At 38.5% G+C, this 27,605-nt stretch overlaps 1 protein-coding gene across 1 annotated transcript in view; it reads left to right on the plus strand.

Moving 5' to 3' along the window:
• Positions 1 to 27,605, plus strand: part of Shoc1 (shortage in chiasmata 1) — an 87,220-nt gene that overhangs the window by 38,937 nt on the left and 20,678 nt on the right. Inside the window, exons 12-21 of the mRNA XM_076934894.1 lie at positions 1,306 to 1,551; positions 12,042 to 12,449; positions 16,009 to 16,134; positions 16,692 to 16,868; positions 18,746 to 18,850; positions 21,187 to 21,365; positions 22,532 to 22,604; positions 24,599 to 24,668; positions 26,817 to 26,995; positions 27,179 to 27,296. Coding sequence (XP_076791009.1) covers positions 1,306 to 1,551; positions 12,042 to 12,449; positions 16,009 to 16,134; positions 16,692 to 16,868; positions 18,746 to 18,850; positions 21,187 to 21,365; positions 22,532 to 22,604; positions 24,599 to 24,668; positions 26,817 to 26,995; positions 27,179 to 27,296 — 1,681 coding nt within the window. The remainder of the gene's footprint in view (positions 1 to 1,305; positions 1,552 to 12,041; positions 12,450 to 16,008; positions 16,135 to 16,691; positions 16,869 to 18,745; positions 18,851 to 21,186; positions 21,366 to 22,531; positions 22,605 to 24,598; positions 24,669 to 26,816; positions 26,996 to 27,178; positions 27,297 to 27,605) is intronic.

A 27,605-nucleotide genomic window follows, 5' to 3' on the forward strand; every position in this document is an offset into this window, starting at 1 on the left:
TGCCTTTAATCCCAGCACTTGAGAGGAAGAGGCAGACAAATTTCTGTGAGTTTGAGGCCAGCCTGGTCTACAGAGCAAGTTCTAGGACAGCCAGCTATGATCTTGAGCTGTTAATCCTCCTGCCTCCAGACACAGATACTCATTTTCTTGTCTCTGATAATGAATCAGTGATTAAATATTTTATTCTAAATATTCTCAGTTCTTTGCTTACTAGTCATAAATCAATAAAACTACTAAAATAATATCTACCTCATAGGATTCTTCCATGGATTACTTAGAAATGATGCACAGAAAATATTTAGTACAATATTATGACTTTGGTAATTGCTAATATTAATACTAATACTTACCTGTTTTAGTTATTATTAATGTTATAAATAAAACATCACTCCAAAAGTTACTTTTTTTTTTGGTTTTTTGGAGAAAGGGTTTCTCTGTAGCCCTGGCTGTCCTGGAACTCACTCTGTAGACCAGGCTGGCCTCGAACTCAGAAATCCTCCTGCCTCTGCCTCCCAAGTGCTCAAAAGTTACATTTTTAAAATTTATAATATTGAGTGGATGCTTATAATGCAGACAGTAATGTTAAGTAATTGTGCTACTCCATTTCTTCTGTTTGTTATGATTTCACCTGTTTAGGCTAAAAGTGCTGACATAATAATATCTGTACCACAATGCCTAAGATGACATCACCCTAAAATCTGGGCAATTATGTCTTGTTTAGGCTTGCTATAAAGAGTTAGAATTCATGATTTAATAAATCTTCTGTTCTTCCAAATTTTATCAAGTATATTAGATTAGTAATTTTTAAACAATCAAAATGAAATTTCATTTACACTAAATTTGGAGGGATTTTTAACTTCTTGATAGTCCCAAAGATTGAATAAATTTTCTGAGGGCTGGGGAAGTACTTTAGTTGATAGAGCTAGGTTCAATCCCCAGCACTGCATGAACTGGATATGTTGTCACACGCCTGTAGATACCAGAGCTCTGAAGGTGGAGGCAGGGGGTCAGTGCTCAGTCATTCACAACCACATTGAAAATTCCGGACCGCCTGTGCTGTAGGAAACTCTGCCTCAAAGGAAAAAAAAGAGAAGAAGAAAAAAATTTATTTGTGTGATTTCTATTGTTAAACTGTTAAACTAATGTGGATTTATACAAATATTAAAACTTTGAGAACAATAAACCAGATATAACTTGGAATTTTGCCACTTTCTACTGTGTGAAATATATTTCATTGAGAAAGTCCAATATGAGTCTGTTTATATTGTTTTTCATTAATTTTCCCTGTGTTTGTTTGTTTTCAAGTTCCAAGGTTTCAAGAGCCCAGTAGTCAGTATTCCCTTGCAGACATGAGGAACATCTTTTCTGTCAAAGGAGATGACAGCCTTGTGATTAACCCTGCAAAAGTAAAGGGCTGGAGACAAGCAAGACTAAATCCAGTAATGGCCGAAACTTTGGAGCATCTGAAGGCGTATTTGTGTCATAATGGTCTGTCTTCTCAGGATACTAAGCTGGAGATCTTTCTGCCTACAAGAGTACTTCAGTTGGAGTGTAAGTGTAGAATAGAAAGTGAACTTGTGTGACCACTCATGTGAGATGGCTAATACTCGGTTTCTCCTCAGTGATTAGGAAACTAGTAACTAAGGCTTAGCATTTCCATTATGCCTCTGTTCTGCCAGCTTATGACTTTAGACCTTCCTGGGCTCTACTTTCTTCTTAGAAAATATATGGCACCTTCATTAGCTAACCCTAAAATCCTATTCTGCCTAAAATTTTACACTTTAAAATTTTCTAGCCATTTCAATAATAAATATATGTGCATACTTTAAAAAATTAGTTTCTACAATAAGTTTCTGTTGTAAAGGATTTGAAAAACATAGTTTCAGAAAAGCAGTTTGTTATTGAAAGTAAATAAAAGTGAACTTTAAGTATTACCTAAATATTACCTAAATGTTTTAAAAGTGAGCTTTAGGTATTATCATTTGGAAACTGGCCTAAGGAGATAAGGAATTGAGACTCGGATTAGCACAGTGTTCTGGAAGAATGAAGGCTCAGAGTTCTTTTGGGAGGACGAAGGATAGAGTACAGCAAACACATGGGAGTCCATCCCAGTCCTAAAGGATTCATGGTACAATAAGGGCGTTGGAGGATCCGCCCTCATCAGAGGAAGTCTCCTTGACCATTACAGAACCCCACTGCTGAGCCAAGAGGACAAGTGACTGCATGGTAGGTACCCAGTCCCAACCAGCTCACCTAAGACGCCTGAGCCTCAGGGATCATAGTGGGAGGGCATGGGACATGACAGAGATCATATAAGAACCAGAGAAACAAGAAGTTTGCTGTGAGACTATCTCCAAGAAACCCGAGAGAAACTGTCCATGAAGTATTATCAACATGGCTGCTTAAACAAGACCTGAAAAAGGATGACAGCAATAGCATGCTGAAATGGAAGAGGAAGTCTCCTGGGGCCTCAACCCTGCACAAAGAACTTAGGAACTAAGGAGTGCTAGAGACAGAAGAAACGGAAGAGCTTCCTCCTCCAGCTGGTTCTACAATACCAAGTGGTCCGCCATGTAATCATATACACAGATGTAAAATTATATGGACTGAGAAGATTGTATCTATGTACTTAGAGGGATAATAATGCAATTGCATTTTAATTTTAAAAATAAAAATTGTAACGACTGACCTGCCCCACGTTGGGCGCCAAACTGTAACGGCCCGCTCTGTTCCACAGGTCCGGGTCTAGAGAGAGAAGGAGCGGGGGAGGCAGGCGACGTGAAGAATGGAGACAAGACAGAGGGTCTGATCAAGTCTCAAGTCTCTTTTATTGTGTCTCTCTCTCCTTTATTGTTGCTCTCATTATCTCCTCTTGTCTCCTCTCATTGAAGGGAAATCTGGGGTATTTATAGGCTTTTGCCACATGCCTTGCAGGTGTGGATATGACGTAAGCCTTACAGGCATCTATAGCATGGATAGCACGTGTACTGTGCACCTTGCAGGCTTGGATGCCACGTGTGCCTTACAGGCGTGTATGACATGGATAGCACGGGAACTGCATGCCTTGCAGGTGTGGATGTCATGTACGCCTTGCAGCTGGGGACAGTAAACAACAAAACAAAATATGTGGGATATCAGAGAGTGCTTCAGCTGTTGTAGGCTGTTAAAAAACAAGTCTCATGTCAGGGAATATGGTTCAAAATGGCTGCAAAGCTGATAGCTGCTTTCTGCTACAAGTCAGCTCCCAACAAAAAATAATAGAAGAGTTTAAGACATAATGTAAGAAAAACAAGAAAACTTTTATAGGGTCTTCAAATATCTATGGGGTCTTCAAATATCATGCATATCTAAGTCTGAATGAAGTATCAGAAGCAACAAATTTGAGATTAGAGGAAACCATTCCTACTTCACTAGAATTATTACAGTAGTTTAATTGAAGATGCTACTAGCCAGGCAGTGGTGGTGAATGCCTTTAGTCCCAGCACACAGGAGGCAGAGGCAGGTGGATCTGTGTGAATCTGAGGCCAGTCTGTTCTACAAGTTCCAGGACAGCCAGGACTACACAGAGAAACCCTGTCTCAAAACAACAACAAAAAGAAGCAATACCTGTTTATAGACTCCATAGCCAAGTTGTTAGAGTAGGGGTGTCTAGAAAAATAAAATAACTATAGATGAGAATATTCAGGAAAGCAAAATAAATGAGCAGTTTCTATTATTTGAGAAGCAGATTGTCTCCAGAAAGCTTCAGGGTTTAGCAAATTGTCAACACTGGAGAAGCCCTGTTCACCTCTGTGTTCATTCTTGACTTTCAAAGAGCTTCAGATTCTTTCATAACAATGCTTAAAATGTGGAGGACTTTAGACACTCATCTGTGGGCTGCTTATTGTTGGTATTCCACAGACTGGCCTCACATTTACATATGGCAGTAACTAGCTGGGACTCTCATTACTTCCCACTTTAAACAGATCGTGCACTCAAAGCTTACTCAGGACTCAGTGCTCACAGGCCGAGGATAGGGGTTAATTGTCCTTAAGCATTATTCTAATGCCTGTCTCTTAAATGTGGCATAGTGAGGGAAAAGAAAAATGTTTGTTTCAGTATTTCTAAGAAAAGCAAAAACAAACAAAGATGAGGGGGCTAAGGATGTAGCTCGGTTGAACAGTATTTGCTTGGATCACGAAGGCCTGAAGTGGATCTCCAGGCCTCATAAAACCGGGGATGCTGGCTCATTCTTAGGACCATAGCACTTAGGAAGTGGAGGCAGGTGGATCAAAAGTTCAGACTATCCTCAATTACATAGCAAATTTGAGGCCACCTTAGGCTATATAAAACCCTGTCTCAACCACAAAAATCCTCATAGACCAAATTTTGAAGAAATAATGCACACTTTTTCTTTTTAAAGATTATTGTTAAACACTAATTATATATTTCATGTGGTTAGATTATTTAGTCTTGTAGCCATTTTTTTCCAAATCAACCTTATGACATACATTTTATGTATAGTCAACTGTACCCATCCCTCCATGCAGCTGCAGGGAAGCCCTCAGTGGTATTAGATGTTTGGGGAGGAGTGCCCACACCCCCTAAGTAACTCTCACCTAGGCTTTGTAAAGAAGCCCAAGAAATGTATTGGCTCCTTCAACTGAACTTTGCTGTAATCAGCCTCTGTTGGGACCTCAGAAGGAGGAATAGACATTGTTCTGTGTCTCCTTGGGGGGCTGGATTTTAGCTATACTTGTATAGCTGTATGCATCATGACAAATGTGTATACCTATATGACCACCACAGCTAAGAGAATAATTCCATCACAGAAAGTTCTCTTTCAGTCATTCTCCATCCATTACGCCTTTCTGCAGCTTTCCCCTCTATCCTCAGCAAGCCCTGTTCATTTATAGAGTGATGTAGTGTAGACTCTTTACTGCCTGGATTCTTTAGCCCACTATAGCATTTGTGAGATTCATCTGTGCTATGTGTAACACTAATCCGTTTATTTTACTGATAAATAATTTTTTTTTTGTTTTATGTATTTAACTAGAGTGTGATCGTCTTCCCAGGATTTATTCTCCAATTGTTTTAGTATTGTGAGTAAAACTTCTGTGAGTGTTTTTGGTCAAGTCTTCTTTTTTTGTTGTTTGTTTGTTTGTTTGTTTTTTGAAAGTTTGCTTGTGTTTATTTTAGTACACTGATATATATATGTGTATATATATATATATATATATATACACATATATATATATATACATATATATGTATATATGTTTTTTTTTAAATCCCTAAGGTACCATTAGAAACCAGAACATTTTACTTTCTTTTTTCTTTTATTTATTTATTTATTGGATATTTTATTTACATTTGAGATACCATCCCCTTTCCCCATTTCCCCTCCCTAGAAAACCCCTATCCCATGCCCCCTTCTCCTTTTTGCTTTTATACAATTTTAAAAATGTTAATCAAAGGCTTTATAAGTTTGGTAATGCTCAATATCAATTAGAAGTGTAACCCAATACCCAACCTAGATATATCAACTATCTTTGACTGTCGGAGACACGCAAACATCCGCCTCCATGTCCCCCTCCCCCACCTAGCTCCTCCTCTCCTCCTCTCCTTACTCCTCCCACCTTAGCTCCTTCTTCATACCACCCTTCCTGTTAAAATAAAACTGTTCTCTCAAAATACAATTAGAGCATAACTATACCAATTTGTGTCAGTAGGTACAAGATAGACCCAATACCCAGTCCATCATTTTGTTGACTAACCAGAACCTCTGTCATCTCTCCTAACTGAAAGACTTAGTTCTGAACCTGGCTTTTTTCTCTTGGCTTTCGAATGAATGTCAGCTGAAAACCATCCTCTCTAATCTTTTCTCTCAAAGTAAATAGCCAGGATTGGCTATGAGACTATAAGTCTTCAACCCCATCAGAAATCCAGAATGACTGAGTTAACTGAAATTATGGGAAGCACAAAGCATAGCTTCTAAAATTTAGCCAAGTTATAGAGACCGTTGAACACTTGGACAGTCCCTATACTACAAAACGTTGGAGCATCTGATCTTCAGTCTTCTGGCCCAGGATCATCTGACAGACCTAGTCATGCAGAATTTTTAAGGGCTAATTACTCTGTCTTGGCAGATATAATCAGTCAGCTATTCTGCAAGTGTGTCCTTTTCTGGACAGTAATTTGTAGATGGAAAGAGGCAATTCTTGCCTAGTGGCTGTCTCACCACAACTGGAGTAACTCCAAAGATGCTCAATTTATTCTTAGAATCCAAGACAGGAAGCTGTCAGGAGCAGACAGGTCTCTAATCAAAATGTACATTAATACAGAAATATTTGTAACGTCAATTCTGTGGACTTCTGATGTTTTGAAAACCAACTATCTACGTAAGGCAATCTGGACTGTTGTCTGTTAACTCCTCTCAGCTATTTCTAAATAAAATATAGAAAATACTCTAACAATAAACTCAAAGCCATTAATTTGCTATAGGCCCTTAACTCACAGGCTAACCATCTCAAATCAGTTTAAAAAGTTGAAGAAGGATTGGGTCTAAGCCTTGTATTCCTAAATGTGTTATACAGGCACAATGCCTATGAGAGTAACAGTATTCATCTCACTTTTATATCAATAAGAAGCTTGTACCAATGAAAACCTTAAATTTGAAATCAAAGTAAATTTTGTACCATTTAATAAATTATAACTTCATCTTAATAACAATTATACATATTTCTGCCAATAGGTTATGGCTATGCACTAAATCCTAGCTAATCCTCCCTGTTCCAACAAAACCACTACTTTTCCCTAGAAAGACAGCCCAATATTAACCACCTCAGTCCCCAAGCCCAGGGAATAGGGGCACTGACTCTTCATTAACATCTTCAAGCTGATTACAGGCATTGAGATATTAGAAGAGGGGTGGGGGGAGAGTAAATTAATAAGCCTCTGATGCTGTGTCACTGCATCCAGCTGGAATTCCAGGACATCAGAAGTTTGAGCAGGTCTGCTCAGCTTGCTTGATGAGTAGATACACCAAGGCTGTGTATTCTGCAATATACAATTCTCAAAACAAATTTTAATATCAAGATAATTGTTTGTTTGAATTCTGGAATCTAGTCTTCTGGCGGCTTGCCTCTGTCATGTCTGATCCACATAATTCTGGGAGTTGCTATGAGGGTGTGCTCCCACCATCCTCCCATTTTTGCCTTCCTGCTCTCAAATTTCCCAACATCAGGGAATCCAAACTTTCAGGCATCAAGGCCCTCCACTTCCACAGATGCCTAACCCCTTACCCAATCCCCCCTCCTCCAATTACTATGAGGGTGTACTCCCACCATCCTCCCATTCCCGCCTCCCTACTCTTGAAATTCCCCAACACTAGGGAATCCAAACTTTCAGGCACCAAGGCCATCTACTCCACTGATACCTGGCAAGGCCACCCTTAACAGGTGGAGCCATGAGTCCCTCCCTTTATGTTCTCAGGCTGGAGATTTTAGAATGGCTACTCCAGCTTGTTTCTTAGGACCATTTGCTTGAAAAATTGTTTTCCAGCCTTTTACTCTAAGATAGAGTCTGTCTTTGTCACTGAGATGGATTTTCTGTATGCAGCAAAATGCTGGGTCCTGTTTATGTATCCAGTCCATTAGCCTATGTCTTTTAATTGGGGAATTGAGTCCACTGATGTTAAGAGATATTAAGGAACAGTGATTGTTGCTTCCTGTTATTTTTGTTATTAGAGGTGAAATTATCTTTGTGTGGCTATCTTCTTTTGGATTTGTTGGAAGAGGATTACTTTCTTGCTCTTTCTACCGTAAAATTTCCCTCCTTGTATTGGAGCTTTCCTGCTATTATCCTTTGTAATGTTGGGTTTGTGGAAAGATAATGTGTAAACTTGGTTTTGTCATGGAATATCTTGGTTTCTCCATCTATGGTAATTGAGAGTTTTGCTGGGTATAGTAGCCTGGGCTGGCATTTGTGTTCTCTTAGGGTCTGTGTGACATCTGTTCAGCATCTTCTAGCTTTTATAATATCTGGTGAGAAGTCTGGTGTAATTCTGATAGGTCTGCCTTTATATGTTACTTGGCCTTTTTTCTTTACTGCATTTAATATTCTTTCTTTGTTTTGTGCACTTGGTGTTTTGATTATTATGTGACAGGAGGTATTTCTTTTCTGGCTAGTCTATTTGGCGTTCTATAGGCTTCTTGTATATTTATGGACATCTCATCCTTTAGATTAGGGACATTTTCTTGTATAATTTTGTTGAAGATATTTATTGGTCCTTTAAGTTTGGAATCTTCACTCTCATCTATACCTATTATCCTTAGGTTTGGTCTTTTCGTTATGTCCTGGATTTCCTGGATATTTTGTGTTAATAACTTTTTGCATTTTGCATTTTCTTTGACAGTTGTATCAATATTTTCTATGGTATCTTCTGCACCTGAGATTCTCTCTTCTATCTCTTGTATTCTGTTGGTAATGCTTGCATCTATGACTACTGATTTCTTTCCTAGGTTTTCTATCTCCAGCATAGCCTCCCTTTGTGATTTCTTTATTGTTTCTACTTCCATTTTTATGTCCTGGGTGGTTTTGTTCAATTCCTTCACCTCTTTGTTTGTGTTCCTCTGTAATTCTTTAAGAGATTTTTGTGTTTCCTCTTTAAGGGCTTCTACCTGTTTACCTGTGTTCTCCTCAAATTCTTTGAGAGTGTTATTTATGTCCTTCTTAAAGTCCTTTATCATCATCATTAGTAGTGATTTTAAATCTGAATCTTGCTTTCCTAGTGATATGGGGAACTCAGGACTTTCTAGTATGGGAGAACTACATTCTAATGATGCCGAGTAGCCTGGGTTGCTGATGCTTATGTTCTTGTGCTTGCCTTTCACCATCTGGATCTCCTTAATGCTACCTGCCCTGTCTCTGACTGGAACCTGTCTTTCCTATTATCTTGGTAGTATCAGAACTGTGTTCAATGGGTGTTACTACTGGGGTTAGAGCTGGGGCCCAAGATCTGCTCAGTGCTTAGGCACAGACAGGAAGGAACCAGTGCTACAGGCCAGGAGTGACTTCCTAGGTCCTCGTAGGTCCCAGTTACTCCCTGTTTGGGGCGGGCATTGCTGTCTGCTTACCTAAGATACTGCCTGGGTTAGAGCTCCTGGGAAACCTGCTTCCTCTGGGTTCTGTGAGATTGGGGGCAGAGCTGCTGCCTGGAATCTGCTCAGTGCTCGGGCCCAGACCCAAAGGGACTGGTCAAGTCTTCTTATGGACATAATAGTATTTTTCTTGAAAGAATATACATAAGTAAAATTGTTTATTGTTATTATTGGTATTTTAGGTGTATATTTGATTTTATAATACATTATTAAATTGTTTTCCAAAATTTTTTCATTATTTTACATACCCACCAGTGATGTGGTAATTTCAGTTACTCTGTATCCTTATCAACATGGTAGCAGCTATCCTAATGGGCATATGTAGTACCCATTATGGCTTTATTCTATATTTCCCCAATGCCTAATAGTCATGAGTATCTTCACATACTTGGTGACCAGGCTTACTATAATAGAATTTACCATGCAAATTAAATTTAAATTACATACATCGTTTCAGAACACTTAATAACCCCTTCCCTCAAATCCCATAGCAATTGCTCTCTATTTTGCCCAGCTGTAGAATAACTAATTTTAACTCTGTCTCTATGAAATTGTCTCTCTTAAATATTCTATACAAATGAAAACTGTAAGTCTGTTGTGACTGACTTTATTTACCAACATGATTCATCTATATTGTAGGGTGTGTGTGTGATGTTCAAATCTATCTATCTATCTATCTATCTATCTATCTATCTATCTATCTATCTAAATATCTAGATATCTAGATATCTAGATATCTAAATATCTATCTATTTATTTAATGTGTATGTGTGCTGTGTCTTCACACACACCACATGAGAGAATGAATCAGATCCCATTACAGATGATCATGAGCCACCATGTGGGTGCTGGGAATTAAACTCAGGACCTCTTGAACAGCAGTCAGTGCTCTTACCCACTGAGCCATCTCTCCAGCTCTGTGATGTTCAAATCTTTTGCCAACTTTTTAATTAAGTTTCTTTTTAAATATTAGTTTATAAGAATTTTAAAATATATTTTGTATTTAGCCCTTTTTCCAAGTCTATGACTCATTATAACCTATTAGCAACAGCGCTTTACTGGAATTCCTTCATTGCCTGGTAACTGAACTCCTAGTATGAGAGAGAGAAAGACAGAGAGAGAGAGAGAGAGAGAGAGAGAGAGAGAGAGAGAGAGAGAGAGAGAGAGAGATGGGGGACTGGAGAGATAGCTCAGAAGTTAAGAGGATCTGGGTTCAATTCCCAGTACCCACATGTCTGCTCAAAACTGTCTGTAACTCCAGTTGCAGGGGATATGACACCCCCCCACACAGACATACTTACAGGCAAAACACCAATGCATATGAAATAAAAATAAATATTTTTTAAAAAGAAAACATGTATTATTGATTTAAAATGAGAAAGAAGCCCCAAATATCTTTTGTTCATATATTTCTCCTTACAAAAAGACTTGGGAAGAATTTAAGGCTAAATAAATGCTGCCTCAAATCAGGCAAGATAAAACATAAATCATTGCATTAAAACCTCTAAAAAGTAAGTTTATCTGCTTTGTGAACTGGGAGATGAAAGCAAGAAGTGTCATTTAAGAGGGCCCAGCAGATCTGTTCTGCATTTATTTTAGCTGTTATCAGAAGCAATTCATTTGGATATCAAATAGACTGACAGGACAAACCCAGGGATCACCACTGCCTTCAGATATCAAAAAGCCAGAACTGCTTCCCAGTGCTGGCACTGATATTAGGTCTAATCAATGCTATCTATTACTCCTCCCTCCTCTACCAGCTACACAGCATCATGACTACTAGAAACAGAACTTAATTTAATCAAAACAAAATAACATTTCTTATATTTTTCCATACTCTCATAGAATATATAAAAAGCAAGCCTTGAAAGTTTTAATCATGTTATGTACATTTTTTTTACTTACACTTCATTTTCTATGCTTTACTTTCCCCTCATATTTCTCTCTTTATTTCCTCTCTGCCCACCCTCTCTCTACCTCCCTCTCTCCTACCTCATCTCTCTTTAACCTGGAGATTGAATTCACACTAGAGCATAAAGCAGTATATTTGAGTGTTCTATCACTCAACATCATCCACAGCCCAGAAAACTTTCTCATTAAGGAGATGGGAACATCATTCATGGCATGGGAGACCTTTTGTAATTTTGTACAAAATGTAAATTATTTAACTTTCATGTGATATAAATAAACTTAAGAGACGTACTGAAGGATGAAACTGCATAATTCAATTGAACTAGATTTCAAAGTCATTGCAGAATTATCTTTGTGATGTGTGTGCATAAATTATGGGTCTACTATTATAAAATGTTTTTAGATAAAATAACCAATCTAAACAAAATTTAAAAATAAACAATAAAAAACAAAAATAAATAATTTTTTAAAAAAGAAAAAGAGATGGCCAGATAGTAGTGGTGCTCACCTTTAATCCCAGCACTCAGGAGGCAGTTGCAGGTGGATCTCTGTGAGTTCAAGGCCAGCCTGGTCTACAGAGTGCCAGGACGGCCAGGGCTACACAGTGAAGCCCTATCTCAGGGGGTAGGAGGGTAGTGGGGACAAGGAGATGGTTGTTGAGTGGTGGTCATACATACCATTAATCCCAACACTTAGGAAGCAGAGACAGCCTGCTCTAAAAAAGAGTTCCAGGACTGTTGAACCCTGTCTCAAAACAAACAACAAAACAAAACCAAAAAACAAAAGAAAGAAACAGGAAGGAAGGAAGAAACGAGATAGTAAACTTTTATGGTTTTTTTTTTTAAGCTTATTTTATTTAGAACCAAAAATGGATTTTCTAAACAGTAAACAGACTACCTCTAAAGACAAAATTATGTTAACAGGAAATTAAACTAAAGGTATTCATTTAGGCACAGAAGTAATTTTGGAATCTTATTTTGTTATTTCCAGCTTGGCTAGAATATAAGAATCATCCCTCGCCCATTGTGCCAATCAGTGAGAAATCTGTAGATGTTCACCAGTTACATTCACAGAAGAAAACCTCTTCAGAAAAGGAAGTGCCATGCCTTTGTTTGTCTGATGAAAGTGTTTCTGTTAAAAAATCAAAAATGGAAGCAAATCTAAAGAATGACCAAGAACTAGCTGCGAGAGTAATGCAGAAGTCTGAGGACAGCTGTGTTGGACTTGGTAATCCTGCATCATCTGTTGAATCAGCTTCCTCTTCACAGATCAAGGCATCTTATGATAAAAAACGAGATAATTTGGACCTTTTGAGTGAGTTTATTATTCTGAGAAGTAAACACCAGACTTTTCCTACAGAAGCTGACAACAAAAGCCAGGACCATGACCAAAACAATGGTGGGTAACTCAGTAGGATTTTGGCATAGACACGTAACCTCTAGGACTGGGCACTGTCTATTACACAATGTAAGAAAATAAAAGGCACTTTTAGAGAAATTGTATAGTTTTTCATAGTCAAGGAAAACACCATTGATGCTTATTATAGATAGAGATAGGTATGTAGATATACATTTAGATATGATTATAAATATGCTTTCAAAGATTAAAAGGCACAATTTCATTTGTAACAAAGCTGTTACTTATAAAACTTGCTTTCTATAACTTGGATATATAAACTTAGTATTCCTAACTTGATCATTCTTTCATGCTTTTTTTCTTATTCACTTACAATCCTATCTCAGTATTTTTAAAAATAGTTTTATTAATTCTTCAAGAATTTCAAACATTATCTTTTTAATATTACCATTTCCCCTCTTCCCATATCTACCCTCCAATTCATATTTATTCAACCTCATGTCCACATTCTTTAAAAGATTATTTTATTTTATGTGCATGGGTGTTTTGCTTGCATGTATATATGTGCACTCTGTGTGTGCATGGTGCCCATGGAAATTAGAAGAGGGTGTTAGAACCTCTGAAGCTGGAGTTTGGGCTGCCAATTGAATGCTGGCAACTGAACCTGGGTCCTCTGAAAAAGCAATTAGTGCTCTTAATCTGTGAGCCATCTCTTCAAATCCACCCCCTCCCCCTTTTTTTTAACCCATCAAATTTCATTAGTGCTACCTATGTACTCTAAGTTGTGGCCAGCCATTGGAGCATGTTAGAAGTCCCGGGAGCTGTGCCCTCAAAGGAAGCTAACAGTCCCTCTTCCAGCATCTATCAGTTACCAATAGTTCCTTAGCTAGGGGCTTATCTTAGTATTTAAGCATACTTAAATATGTACTTAGACTTTTTCTCATGTAATTGCTTATTAATCTTTAATGTTATCAAAGAGGTTCCATTTGTGCTGTAATTCTTATTTCCCCCCTCTTCTAACCACATCAAAAGTAGTACAGTGTGCCATATCACTTTACTTCTAGTTTAACGAAATAGAATAATTTTTAATTTCAGACAGGGTCTCACTGTGTAGCTTTGGATGTCCAGGAACTCACTATGTAGACCAGGCTGGCTTCAAACTCAGAGATTCTCCTGCCTCTCCAAGTGCTTAGATTAAATCCAAGTGCTTAGATTAAAGCTATGTGTCACTATGCTTGGTATAATATTGGAATAATTTTGACAGACTTTATCTTGGTGAAATTGATAGAAGTGTTTATGTTACTTATAACATAATTATGTCTTTTAGTCCCATGTTCTATCCTTGGAGACAAGACTTAGTTCTCAGTGTCATGGCAGTTATGTATGATTTTTCAAAAGGTGTGACAGCCATTTTACAGATGTGCTGAAATGCATTACTACTTCAGGACATCTTCTACAGTGAGAATTATGGTGAAAATTCAGAGTAGGATTCAAAGATTTTAGAGCTCTGTGATTGTTTATTCGTCTATATATTCGCCATGGTTTCTTGCTCTGTGATAGTTTAGCCATGTAATAATTCACCTTGCTAGATGACAATTATCTGTCTCTGAGATCACTCTAACCAACTTTCCTCACAATTCAGACACAACCTCTGCATAAAGGGGTGAAGAAGGGGTTGGGGAGATGGGTCAATCAGTAAAACCCTTGCCTTAAAAGCACAAGGACCCCCAGAAACCATGTTCAAAGAAAGCTGGGTGTGGTGGCATGTACTTGTAATCCCAGTACTAGCAAGGTGAGGACAGGAGTTTGCCTGGGATTGCTGCCAGCTAGCCTGTCCATCTTGGCAAGCTCTAGGACAGTCAAAAAAAAAAAGTAAATAGCAACCAAAGATGCCACCAGAGATTGTCCTCTACAGGTACACACCTATACACACATGTACCATGTACACATGCACACTCATACATACATGCACTTATATACACACAAACATACAGATACAGCACAGCACACACACATGCACACGTACACACACATACATGCAAATGAGGGAAAGAAAATTTGTTATTTTAGGTTTGTTTCCAGATTCTTCTCATATTTGGGTTGAGAAGGAATCCCACATGAACACTGGCACCCATTTCTGCTTGTTATATTTGTGAGAATAGCTAATAAAGGGACATACTAGCATCATAAATACAGAGCCACAGCAAAAATGTTGAAAGAGATAAAAAGAATATTTTCTCATTAAAAAATAGCTAACTTACTAAACCTTTAGAAGAGTGCTGATAAGAGGGAGTGCGTCTGTACTGGCATTTGCTCAGTCAGTATGATGCTCCTGGCTTCTTTGTTCTTATATAGATTTTTCTCTGGTCAGGTGTAGAAAGAAGTGTCTAAGTTGTAAATTTGGGGGTGAAATTAGTGTACATTTAAGGGAATGAACGTCCCCAAAGAAAGAAGTATTGTCAGCCCCTCCTATGTCGTGACGCTTTCCTGGTGAGAGTCTCCCTACCCATCTTAGGTGAGAACTGAGTGAGTGCCTCATTCTGATACTTAGTTACCAAGCCCACTTGTCTCTCAATCAACCTAGCTTTATTAGCAATAAAGGTAATGTTTCACTTCTTGCCTTATTTTACAGTTAATTGGGGATGAGAAATGTTATGACTTTAGTCCTCTCAAAAATCTAAATAATTCATATCACTTGAGGGAACCTATTCAGAGTACTTAAAATTAATTGGCAGTATTACTTGAAGTAACATAATTCGGTTTTGTATATTTTCCATCATTATACTTGGGGTTCTTTTATTTTACTTAAGGCGAGATCTTTCTGTGTAACTGTGGCTGGCCTTGACTCTGTGATCCTCCTGCCTTAGACTTTCAAGTGCGGGGATTATAAGCACAGGCCCCCATGTCCCACCCTGTTAGCAGACTTTAAACCCCACATAAAAGTATTTCAGGCTGGTAGCACAATTTAAAAAGTATCTTATAATCATATTATTGGTGGATGACATGAGTATTTAGTTAAAATGGCTGTGCATGCACATGTATATGAATTCTCTATAATACTTACAGAGAAAAAGAAACCTAACATGTATTGAACTTTGTATCAGGTACTGCGTTGCATATTAAAGAAGGGCTGGCTTTTTGGCCTGGAAGTAAGGAGGGCAGTTACATAAGATTTCATGTAGAAAATAGCTGAAGTGAAGATTGGATAGTAAAACTGGGGCGCCAGAGACAGTATAAAGGGTGGTTGAAAACAGAAGGGAGACTCTGGAAAGCCACAGGTCTGCCTTTCTTTTTTATGTATTAAGCACTGGAATTGGTGTTTGGTCCCTGGAGTTCAGGTAGGCATCCTAAGTCATACTTTACCTATGAGGGACCTGGGGTTGCTTCAGGGCCAAGGTTGAATTCTGAGCAGGCGCCAGAGTTTATCCTGTTTCCATCATCCACCTTGCTACTCAGCACAGCGTTAGATCCATCGATCTGGATAATTCATTTAACTCAGTCTCAATGTACTTCCATGGCAAGATTTAACAACTATGATTTTGAACATGGTATTAAAATAAAGCAACATCATTTCTCCTGAACATTTTAATGTTTTTGCTAGAATTTCAAGATAAGGAAAAATACTCTTTAACTCTTCAAGAAGAAAATCCGGTTGTTTCTAATAATAAAGCTCCAGAGGAAAGACATCAAGAAAGAACAAATGATGTCATCGAGATCCCCGCATCAGGTGTGCAGTGTGCTTTCAAGATCATTTGGAAGTCATCTCCCAGATTTCTAGAACATACCTTATTTTCCATGTAATTGTCTTTACCTGTTTCAGAAACTTTTTTTTGTTTGTTATTCTAGACAGGGTTTCTCGTGTAGCCCTGGCTGTCCTAGAACTCACTAAGTACACCAGGCTGGCCTTGAACTCAATGATCTGCTTGCCTCTGCCTCCTAAGTGCTGGGATACAGATTTTTTTTTTTAATTCTATTTCTATTTTCAAGTTGTTTCCAGTCCTGGAATGCCCTGTACACTGTCTTTCTCCTGTTGCCTTACTCCAGACCACTAATTGTTACTTCTTCCTTCGTTAAAACTGAAGCCACTTTACTGCATTTCTGTGAAAAGAAGGAACTGCAAGAGTCCCTAGTCTCTAAGTCCATGGTTTCCACTGTTAGGAAATGTATTATCAGTTGCCACTCCATCCCTCCCTCACCGACAGTCTGGGTGATCTGAGCTGGGTATTAGAAACAGCACACAGTCCTTTGCGCACACACACTGATTTCAGTGCTGTTATTTTTCAGACACCCAGTGTCAAGCATACTGTCTCCTAGAAGCCGCAGCAATTCCTATCTTAAAGAGGCTTGTTTGCCTCTGTACTTACCCTGCCACTAATTGGAAATTCGCCACTGTCAATTTTGACCAAACAAGATTCTTCTTAAAAGAACAAGAAAAAATAATAAATGATGCTATTCACCAAGGTGAGTACAAGTCAAATCCATACTACCCAAAGGATGCCTTTTTAGACAATTGTAGCAATGCAGACCTCAGACCTGGAAGAAAACTTGACTGTAATTTAGCACACAGTACTCACATCTGGCCAAGCCCAGAAGATCCTTAGTGAGTCTCCTAACTGACATGTATTATTTAATAGATCTGCATTGCAAAACCAAAGTTAACCTATAACCATTCACAGTGGAACCAGTACTTGGCCCTGCTCTGCCCAAACAACATCACGAAAAGATCCAAAGGATAATTTCCAGTGAACTTAATGGCATCTAATAATGAAATACAAGATCTATACAAACACAAAATACCCAGCACCCCAAACATAAAACTGACAATGTCTAGTGTAAAGTCATATCACCAAACACACAAAAGATTCAGGAACTGCAACCCATAATGAGAGTTGAAACAAAACTAGATCAAAGATACAGGAATTATCAGAGATTGCCAGGCTCGTTATAACTGCTTGTGCATAAGCAGAAGGGTTTTAGGCACCTGACAGAGAGCCATACCCAGTGATTACCGTTGTCATTGCTGATCTCTAACACTGGTTCTGGGGAGAAAAGGACAGAAAAAAAGACTTTTAAAACAAGACAGTGTCTTTCTACTCTTCCTTCACATATGAACCCCTTCTCTATTGCTCAGACCATGGATTGATGCCTTCTTGTAGAGTTATTTCTGTCCTTGATGTGCCATGTCCTGTGGGGTTTGTAGCTGTCTATAGTACAGGCCAGGACATACTAATAGAAAAAATAGGACACTTACCATTTGCTGCATGACATTGGAAATCTTACCCTCTTGGCCAGTCTGCCTGCTTCCATTCACTTTTAAGTTCTGGGTGGTGGTCCATGTACGCTGCCTTGTGGTTATAGTTGAATCAATGCAAGAAACACGTGCACTGTGCTTATTACATGTTATCTGGACCAGTTTGTTAGTAAAGTCAATTTTCTAAATTCATTAAATTACACAGATAGAGACAAATTTGCAACTTCTTTTAAAGATAACAAATTCATGCAAACACATACATACACTTAAATAAAAAAATAGGTAATGCTGGTTCATGCCTTGGATCATACACATACAGAGGCATGTGGATCTCTTGAGTTTGAGGCTATTCAGAGATACATAGTGAAACCCTGCAGCAAAACAACAGCAACAAAAACAAAGTAAGATAGGACCAGCAAGAAGGCTCTGCAGATAAAGGCACTTGCTACCAAGCCTGATGACCTGGGTTGGGTCCCTGGAACCCATATGGAGAAAGGAGACAGAGTACTGCAGGTTGTCTCCTGACCTCACACATGTACGGCACACACATGCCCTCTCCTCCTCATCTCATACTTTCACATGCAGAAGAATCCAAGCATTCATCTTCAGGAAGTGCATAGAGCACACTGAGTGAGCAATTGGCTCCTCCCTTGTGTGAGTTTATCTCTGAGCTAGCACTTTCAGATGTCTATCTGCATTTCAAAGTATTTCTTCATTTACAAGTCTCTATGTCTATCTTAAACAATAGGCAAGTTATGAATTTAATTTTCTCTTGGTTAGAGCTGCCCTTCCTCCCAACAGAAGTAAACACAATGTAACAGTCTTTACCACTGGGGGATGAGCTCTACAGTTGGCTGTCAGGGTTTAGGGCTATCTTGAACGTCACTTATCCTCATTAAGGCTGAGTCCTCATCTGTAAATGAGGATCACAGTAATCTTGAGAGGATTATAGAGCCCGTGAGTTAACCCGCTTATACACAGTGTAGCAAACTTAAGCACTTGCTAACAGATATTGGCTGTCACTGTTAATCAGATCTGATACATATTCTAAAACTCTAATGTATTAACTATCTTTTTGCTTATATAGATAAAAGTGGTGACAGAAAAATGACATTCAGGCATGCTGCTCTCTTACATCTCCTGGTAACAATTAGAGATGTCCTTTTAACATGCAACTTGGATACGGCATTAGGTTGGTGGAAAATTTTTATTTCTTGTTTTCTTCTTGTTGAATATTTCATCTGGAATAACTTACCCTTCTGAAAAAGATAATACTTCTTGAAAAATTATGTAGCCTTCTCTCTTATTACACTGATCAGCATACATTTTGTCATAATTATTAATGGAATATATACATATGTGGTGTTTGTTCTAGGACTGAATTGCTGAGTTCTGATGCCTTATACAGATTTAAATGTATAATCATTATTATAAACTGGTTTTTAATGTGAGATTTGACATTTTGCCATATACATCTTAGGCCCTTAGTGCATGTTTGGAACTTTATCTTAAAAAGTAAGAACTAGCTATTATTGTACAAAATAGTTTAGCACTTACTGCACAGGGACAGGGAGCCATTGAAAAGATACGGTTTACTTTTAAAGTTAACCTGTGGCTGGAGAGATAGCTCAGTGCTTAAGAGAATGTATGCTTTTGCAGTGGACCCCAGCTCAGTCCCCAGCACCCATGCTGAGCTGCTACTCTGTGGGATTGTTGCCTCTGACCTCCACAGCACCTGCACCTGTAAATGTGAATCTACCCCCAACACATACATACAGAGAAGTGAAAATACAATAATTTTGGGGGGTGTGGTCAGAGTTTCTCTTTATATCCGCGGCCATCCTGGAACTCACTGTGTAGACCAGGCTGGCCTCAAACTCAGAGTTCTGCCTACCTTTGTAGAGATAGGATTAAAGGTGTGTGCTCCTATGCCTGGCCTACACTAAATCTTTTTTAAAAGTTGTAAGTCCAACAACAGTATTCAGAATCAGGTCTACAAACCTTAGGAGGTAAATCATAAGTCAGGTTCTAAGTCTCCTGCAGCACTGATGTAAGACAGCATGCATGTGCATGGAGAAATCTGGAATGAACTAAACATCCTATCAGCACTCAGTAATTACCCAGATATTTTCAACACCTGATCTACAGAAGCTACCAGGTGTTCTGCTGCAAAAATTCACCAAACTCAATGGGCCCCAAAATCTCATGGAGAGTTTGTCAGAAAGAAATTCTTGGGATAAAAATGTAGATTTATTAAATATGACCCTTCAAGGACAAGACTTAGGTTTTAGTGGACAGGTTTGGTTTTGTAGGCTTGTAGTGCCAGCTTTTGGGGAGGCTAACAGGGCCCCTGGAATTTGAGACCATCCTGCAGGACATAGCAAGACCCTGTCTTATGTGCATGATTTAGACCCCAATATTTTTTAACAGATGCACACATTAATTATGAGTAAATACCATTTTTGCCCTGAGTTGACATTCTAATGAGGTTGTCATCTACCTTATATATTAAAAAATCCGGTACAAAGTTATGTAAATTAAATTCTAGTTTGTTCCAGTGAAACAATGTTTCAAAGGATTTCCATGTAAATGTAGATTCTGAGATTTACAGGAAGAGTGAATTAATATTCAGTAAGTAGGAAGCAGGAAAGACGAGGATGTATTCAAAGTATAGAGATATGTACAAATAAATTAATGTTATAATAGCTTAGAAAGAGACCTGCGGTATTGATTTTTTAGCATTAAAGACATTATAGGTCTTTAATGAAAAGGAAGATATGTTTAACCTGATTTAAACATGTTACTGGTTAGTCTGAGCACTTGGGAGGCAAAGACAGGTGGATTTCTGTAAATTCAAGGCTGGCCTGGTCTACAAATTTCAAGCAGCCAAGGCTATACAGTGAGACCCTGCCTCAAGAAGAAAGAAAGAAAAAGAAAGAAAGAATATTGTCCAGCATGTACATAGATCAAAATTTTGCATAGTATTCTATAAGCATGTAGAGTTTGCAATAGTAATTATGTTTTAGATGTAAATTTAAATTAAAGCATCAATCTATTTTATTAAAATCAGAACAGGACTAAGTGAAATGTTAACTGTTTTTGTTTTTACTTTGTTTATTCTTATTTTCTGTGTTTTGTACTGCCTGTAGAGAGCAGAAGACGACATCAGGTCCTCTGGAACTAAAGTTACAGGCAATTGTTATCTATCATGTGGGTGCTGGAAACTGAACCCCGGTCCTCTGGAAAAACAGCCAGTGCTTTTAACCACTGAGCCATCTCTCCAGACCTATTAACTGTCACTTAAGATTTATTTCTAGCCAGGCATGGAGGTACATGAGTTTAATCCCAGCACTCAGTAGGCAGAGGCAAAGACAGGAGGGTCTCTGTGAGTTCGAGGCTAGCCTGTTTTGCATACACCCTGTCTCAAAAAACAGAACACGAAAAGATATTTTTTTTAGTGATTTTTGCATGGACTAATATTCAGAAACATTAAAAGACTTAACACTTTCCCTAATTTTTCTTTAACAGGATATTTGTCAAATGCAAAAGATATCTACAAAAGTATGTTTGACTCCTGTTTGGATAACATTTGGAGACAACTGAAAATTTTACAGTTTATTAAGGAAAAAAGGCCTAAAACCAACTATAAGATCCAAGAGTTGCAATGTCAGATACTAAGTAGGCTACAGAGTCAACAACAAATGAAGGTTGAGTATTGGGCTGAAGCAGATAATGTAATTAGTATAAAGAAGGAGGTGTAACATGTTTTTATGCATTTAACTTTGAGGTTATAAAATGGGCTATGTTTGGCCCTTGACGGTTTTCTCCTTAAGTAAGATAAGAGTAGTATCAGACCCAGAGAAAGGGGGATTCATGTCTTTATTCATTGCCTTCAAATGTAAATGCTTTAGTTTCTGTTGTAAACTGTTGTCTTGGATTGTGGAAATTTACATCATAATGTAACTGTAATAATTTACTGTTGTGTAGTGAGCAAGAATCTCATCTGACATGATACTGTAAAAAATACTTTATATCTTGGCTTATATTAGAAATTTTTTCTCACCCATCCTCCATCAATTATATGAAAGATGAATTAATGAAGTTCTGAGGTAGAATGCCTCTTTAAATCTAATCTAGCAGGAAAGCATTACACGTGGTCCTACTGAATCTGAATATAAGTTTATATGAAGTTTTTCCCTTTCCCATTCTGTTGCTCCTTCATCCTCAACTTTATAGTCTTTTGAATGGCTTTTGTAAGTCGTTAAGTTAAATCAGTAAGTGACAAATTTACCATTAAACGTATCTCACTGCTCCCCTCCAGAAAGAAGCCACATGATAAGGAGGAGAATACAAGTTGCTCCTTTGTCCAGTGATGTCAGACGTGGGTCGACGTTAACAGTAACAAAGCAGGCCAAGAATTTTCGTATAGATGCTATAGACAGATGCTAAGACTCTGCTCCAGAATATGTCCCTTTTTTGATATTTAGTGTTACCAGAATTTAGAACAGAATTATTTACTGTGAAACCTGTGTGCTCCCTTTCTTTTTGTGAGACAGGGTTGGTTCTCTGTGCAACAGAAGCTGGCCTTGCCCTTCGGGTTCTCCTGCCCAGGCCTCCTGATTTCTGGGATCACAGGCTACCACAGCTGGCAACTCTAGTCTCCTTGATGTTATGTTTATCTGACCAGTTGATGTTGCTAGTTTTATCACTGTAGCAAAACTGTGGAAAAGAATAATCCAGTTAGGGGCATACCTGAGTCTAGAGCACTTGCCTGCATGTGTGAGGCCCTAGGTTTGATCTTCAGCATCACAAAAAATACAGATGAGAAGAATGATCGTTGAGTAATATATGTGGAATTCTTACTTTTGACTAGGTACTGATTATAATAAGAATGGACTCAGATGGAGAAAAGCATTTGCTTATTAAAACCCTTAAGAAAATAGAAGGTAGGGACATTTATCTTGTACTTTAATTAGTAAATGCTTTAAGTTATAAAAATGTATTTATCTAACTGGCACTGACATTAAAATACTATAAACTTGCCTTCTGAAAATCTAGGAGTCAGTGGGGTTTCTCCAATGGTTTGAATCTCCAGTTGCTCAAACATCCATCATGATTTAGCTGACAATTTTTAAATCAATGTAGACTATAGGTCTACAATATATCTATAATGTATTTATATGTATTTTTATTAAGAATGTAATTTTACTAAGACTTGGGTTTTTTAGATTACTCCCTTGTTGCTACATTAGTACTGCCTGCTTACAACTCAGTTTTATAAACAAAACAAAATTTGTAAAGACATAGCATAGTAGGTCTTATAGGTAGTTATTGAGGAGCTGGAATCTAACCCAGTTTTCTCAGTCAGTGTATACTTCAGCTGTGCTCACTGGTGCCGTGTCTGTCAGTCTTTCCTACTTTGAGCTTTGGAACCCACTGCTTGTGTACAGTCTCCATCACACTATAACTGAAACATAATTTTCTCCCATAAGTCTTTGCTTCCTCTGTAGCCCACTTATATGGAAGCAGATTATTTTCCTTATTTGTGTGTGTGTGTGTGTGTGTGTGTGTGTGTGTGTGTGTGTGTAAACTCACTCCTACCTACATGATAGAAGGAGAAAACCAACTCCTGAAAGTCTTCTGACCCCTCCACACATACTCAATAAATAAATCAGGAAAGTGCTGCATAATATTAGCATGCCATGTGGAGGAGAGGAAATGTTCTGCTCCATAGGGAAGAATACCTAGGCCTGCGTAATGGAGCACCTACTCCTTTGACATCATTTAAGATGATTGACAGTTGCAGCTTTTACCTGGGTTTCAGGCTAAACACTCAGTTGCTTTTAGTCTTCATTTCAGCATTGCCTGCTGACACAAAAACTTGAATATACAAACTGAAAATGTTTTTAATTTTTCAGACTAACAACTATCCTCAGCCAGGAGCTGGTTAGGCATGTGCATGCATGTCTGTGTGTGTGTGTGTGTGTGTGTGTGTGTGTGTGTGTGTGTGTGTGGTGTGTGTGTGTGATATGTGTGTATGTCTAATTAATGATAGGGGGAAAACCTGTTTTCATCTTCCACATGTTTAGAGACTCAGTAAAGCACTCACCATGTCACTGATTACTTAGACTTTAGATGATATGAGTTACCTTGTGAACCATATAAGGAAATAGTACTCATCCTTACTGTCACCAAAGCTATGTGTTATCAAGAAATACTACACATAATGGTTACAATACTATGCCGTTATTGTATAGTAACTTTGTGGGCTTTACAATTTACTGAAGTACACTAATAGAATACAGAATTAATTTAGGCTTGGTTTAATTGTTCTTTAATTAGTTATGCCAACCAGAAATAAGCTGATGGCTGTAAGGATGTTTGAAATTTATATTTTGTTTATAAATAGTAGTAAGGAATTTAAGTTAAAATTAAAAATCATGAATGGCTGTTGCCCAGTAAGTCTTGCATTTCTTATATAGTCAATAGACAAATGTACACACACACACACACACACACACACACACACACATTCATATCACATTGACATGCACTCCCTTGCTGAATTTGTTATATACTTACATTTTTTTGGCTAGAGAAAAAGATAAGAATCTAGTATGATTTGGGGCAAAATAAGAGTAAATGCACAAGTAATGAGTGTTTAATATGGTTGTTTTAAAATTAAATGTTTGAGCACTTTTGTGTGGCATAAAAATTTACATTGTTATAATCTCTGTGTATACACACCAAAAATATTGCTTAAGTTTTAAGCTTTCTGATAAGTAAACTTAGGAATATAACCTGGAAAATCATATATCAAGTAATTTCCTTGTTTTCAAATTTTTAGTTAATTTTAATGAGAGTAACACTTAAAAAATTATAAACAAAACTGAAAAAGAAGTATATTATTGAAAGAAAACTCCCTTTTTTTCCCAAGCAGGTTTAACAATGACTGTTTTACGTTCAAATGAAAGAAAAGATTTTCTGGAAACTAGCAGTGTTTCAAAGGGGTAAGATTGTATTTTTTAAATGTATAGCATAGTCCCTCAGGAAAGGGAAGGTTCCCCTGGCGTCTGGGCTGCAGCTGTAGCTCTGTGGTGGGGTGCTCACAGGCCAGGAGTGCTCACAGGCCAGAGGGGTGCTCACAGGCCAGGAGTGCTCACAGACCAGAGGAGTGCTCACAGGCCAGAGGGGTGCTCACAGGCCAGGAGTGCTCACAGGCCAGAGGAGTGCTCACAGGCCAGAGGGGTGCTCACAGGCCAGAGGGGTGCTCACAGGCCAGAGGGGGTGCTCACAGGCCAGAGGAGTGATCACAGGCCAGGAGTGATCACAGGCCAGAGGGGTGCTCACAGGCCAGAGGGGTGCTCATAGGCCAGGAGTGCTCACAGGCCAGAGGGGTGCTCATAGGCCAGAGGGGGTGCTCACAGGCCAGAGGAGTGCTCACAGGCCAGGAGTGCTCACAGGCCAGGAGTACTCACAGGCCAGGAGTGCTCACAGGCTGATTGCGCCCAGAGTTCAGGTTAAGGAAATCTGAAATCCACAACTTTACTCTCTTCATGAAAAATGCCTTACACAGAACATTTTAACTCTCAACATGGCCTTGTATATTTAGTAACGTAAGCATCCAGGGATTTGGTTCAATCTTATTTTAATATCCCCAAGTTATTATCATCATTTATGTTAGAACAGAAACAAAACCGGGTGCTCAACACTCAGAGGCAGGGGGTCAGCTAGGGCCCCACAGAGAAGCCCTGGGTGGTGGGGGAAGGGGCAGGGGCATGGTGGGGAGTGCTAGGGAAGGGAGGAGCCAGGAAGGGAAACAAGAGGAAGAGAAAAAAATTTTTAAACAGCCTAGTTTTTCTTCAGTTTCTTGGTGTGGCTTGTCATATCTCCCTTTGTCCTCCAGAAGGCCTGCTAATTAACAATAGGCCTACCATTGTGTTTTTAAATGTCTTTATTTTGCCTTATTTCACATAGAAATTATTTTTAGTATTGGGATCCAAATAATGGAAAGGAATATAAATAAAATAGAAGCCCACAAAAACTAGCATAAACACTTCTTAATTGTTATGTATGTATGAATATTCTTTGTATATATATGGTATATGCCAAAGGAGGGCATCAGATCCCATTACAGATAGTGGTGAGCCACATGTGGTTGCTGGGAATTGAACTCTGGACCTCAGGAAGAGCATCCAGTGCTCTTAGCTGCTGAGCCATCTCTTCAGCCCCAGCACACACACTTTAGATTGATCTGGATAGAAAGTAGTAGAGGGTTCAGTTACAGTACTGCTGTCTCACATGAAGATGGTGAGAAGGTAACGCTTACACTGCTGTGTCCATTGCCTTTGCCTTTGTTAAACACTCATGAGGCTTGGGGAGAAGAAACAATTCCACCTGGCCATTGTCAGAAAATATCCTCGTATGGAAATTTTCAACACAAAGACTTTACATTGGTGAGGTGAGGCAGATTTTTCTTTTATTTATTTATTTATTTATTTATTTATTTATTTATTTCATGTATATGAGTACACTGTGTCTGTCTTCAGACACACGAGAAGAAGGCATCAGATCCCATTACAGATGGTTGTGAGCCATGTGGTTGCTGGGAATTGAACTCAGGGCCTCTGGAAGATCAGTCTGTGCTCTTAACTGCTGAGCATCTCTCCAGCCCAGAGGCAGATTTTTCATGTTGACACCTATTATTGATAGCACTTGGGTTAAAAAAAAAAGAGTTATTTTGGGGATATGAGCATATGAAATATTATATGTTCTGGTATTTATTTAAAATATGATCACCAGATAAAAAGATAAAATGGTAGTGTATGCCTTTAACCTCAGCACTCCAGAGGCAGAGACAGGCAGAGCTGTGAGTTTGAGGCCAGCCTGGTCTACATAGCAAGTTTCAGACAGCCAGAGCTATGTACCCTGTCTAAAAATCCAAAGTCAAAACAACAACAAAAGAAAGATAAAAATCCAAAGTCAAAACAACAACAAAAGAAAGATAAAATGAGATAAATGCGGTCAAAAGAAATGAGCGGCAAGTGTGCCTCCGGTTGAGTAGGCAGAGGTCAGGCGAGCACAGGAGCCATCTTTACTGCCCCAGCTAAGGAGTGGCAGGAGTGTGATTCCCTTGTCTTGGCCTCTTTTGTCTCCAGCACGCATGCCTGTGTGGTTGTGCACAATCACAGTATCGGAGCGCATTTCCCCTGGAGCAGCTTCTCACTGGTGGTGGAGTACAACTACGTGGGGCACTCTTGCTGGGCCGAGCACTGCCAACAGTTGGACGTACCTTTCCTGGCCTTTAAAGTCGCTGTTCCAGACACAGCTATGCAGAGTAAGGAGACAAGCCAGTGTTCTTTTCACAGAAAGACTTTCCTTTGTTCTGATTGCTATTCATAAAGTAAATACTGTGTTTGTATAAATTCTTTAACATGCACCTGCATTACTGCTGTTTAATAATAATAATAATAAAAAGGTGTGGCAGAAGAGAAAGTAAGCATTTAATTCTCTTACTTAGGAAACACCTTGCTGGATCCGTTTAGTGGGTTTCTCTTGAAAATTCCGATTCCATACGTATTTTTTGCATCTGAAGGACTTCTTAATACTCCAGAAATACTCCGGCTGCTGGAGTCTAAGTAAGGCACTGCATTTCAGTTGTTGGTCTTATGTGCGTATGTTCTGATAAGCTAAATAGTATGCCTCACATGTTGTATTCTAGTTTAGTCTTTCTGACCTAAGACTAGAATATACAAGAACTACTTTCCAAAGAGTACATTAATTTATATTTCCAATCCCCCAACTCTAACTATTGAACATCTTTTATGATATTTACTAACTTTATGAGCAAAATAAATTTAATTTTTCTTTAAATTTGCATTTACTTAAATTTCTCTTGTTACCAACACATATAGACATCTTATGTGCTATTTTTCTATAAATTACAT

Source organism: Arvicanthis niloticus, chromosome 5 (genome assembly GCF_011762505.2).
Source record: "Arvicanthis niloticus isolate mArvNil1 chromosome 5, mArvNil1.pat.X, whole genome shotgun sequence".
NCBI classification, from domain to species: Eukaryota; Metazoa; Chordata; class Mammalia; order Rodentia; family Muridae; genus Arvicanthis; species Arvicanthis niloticus.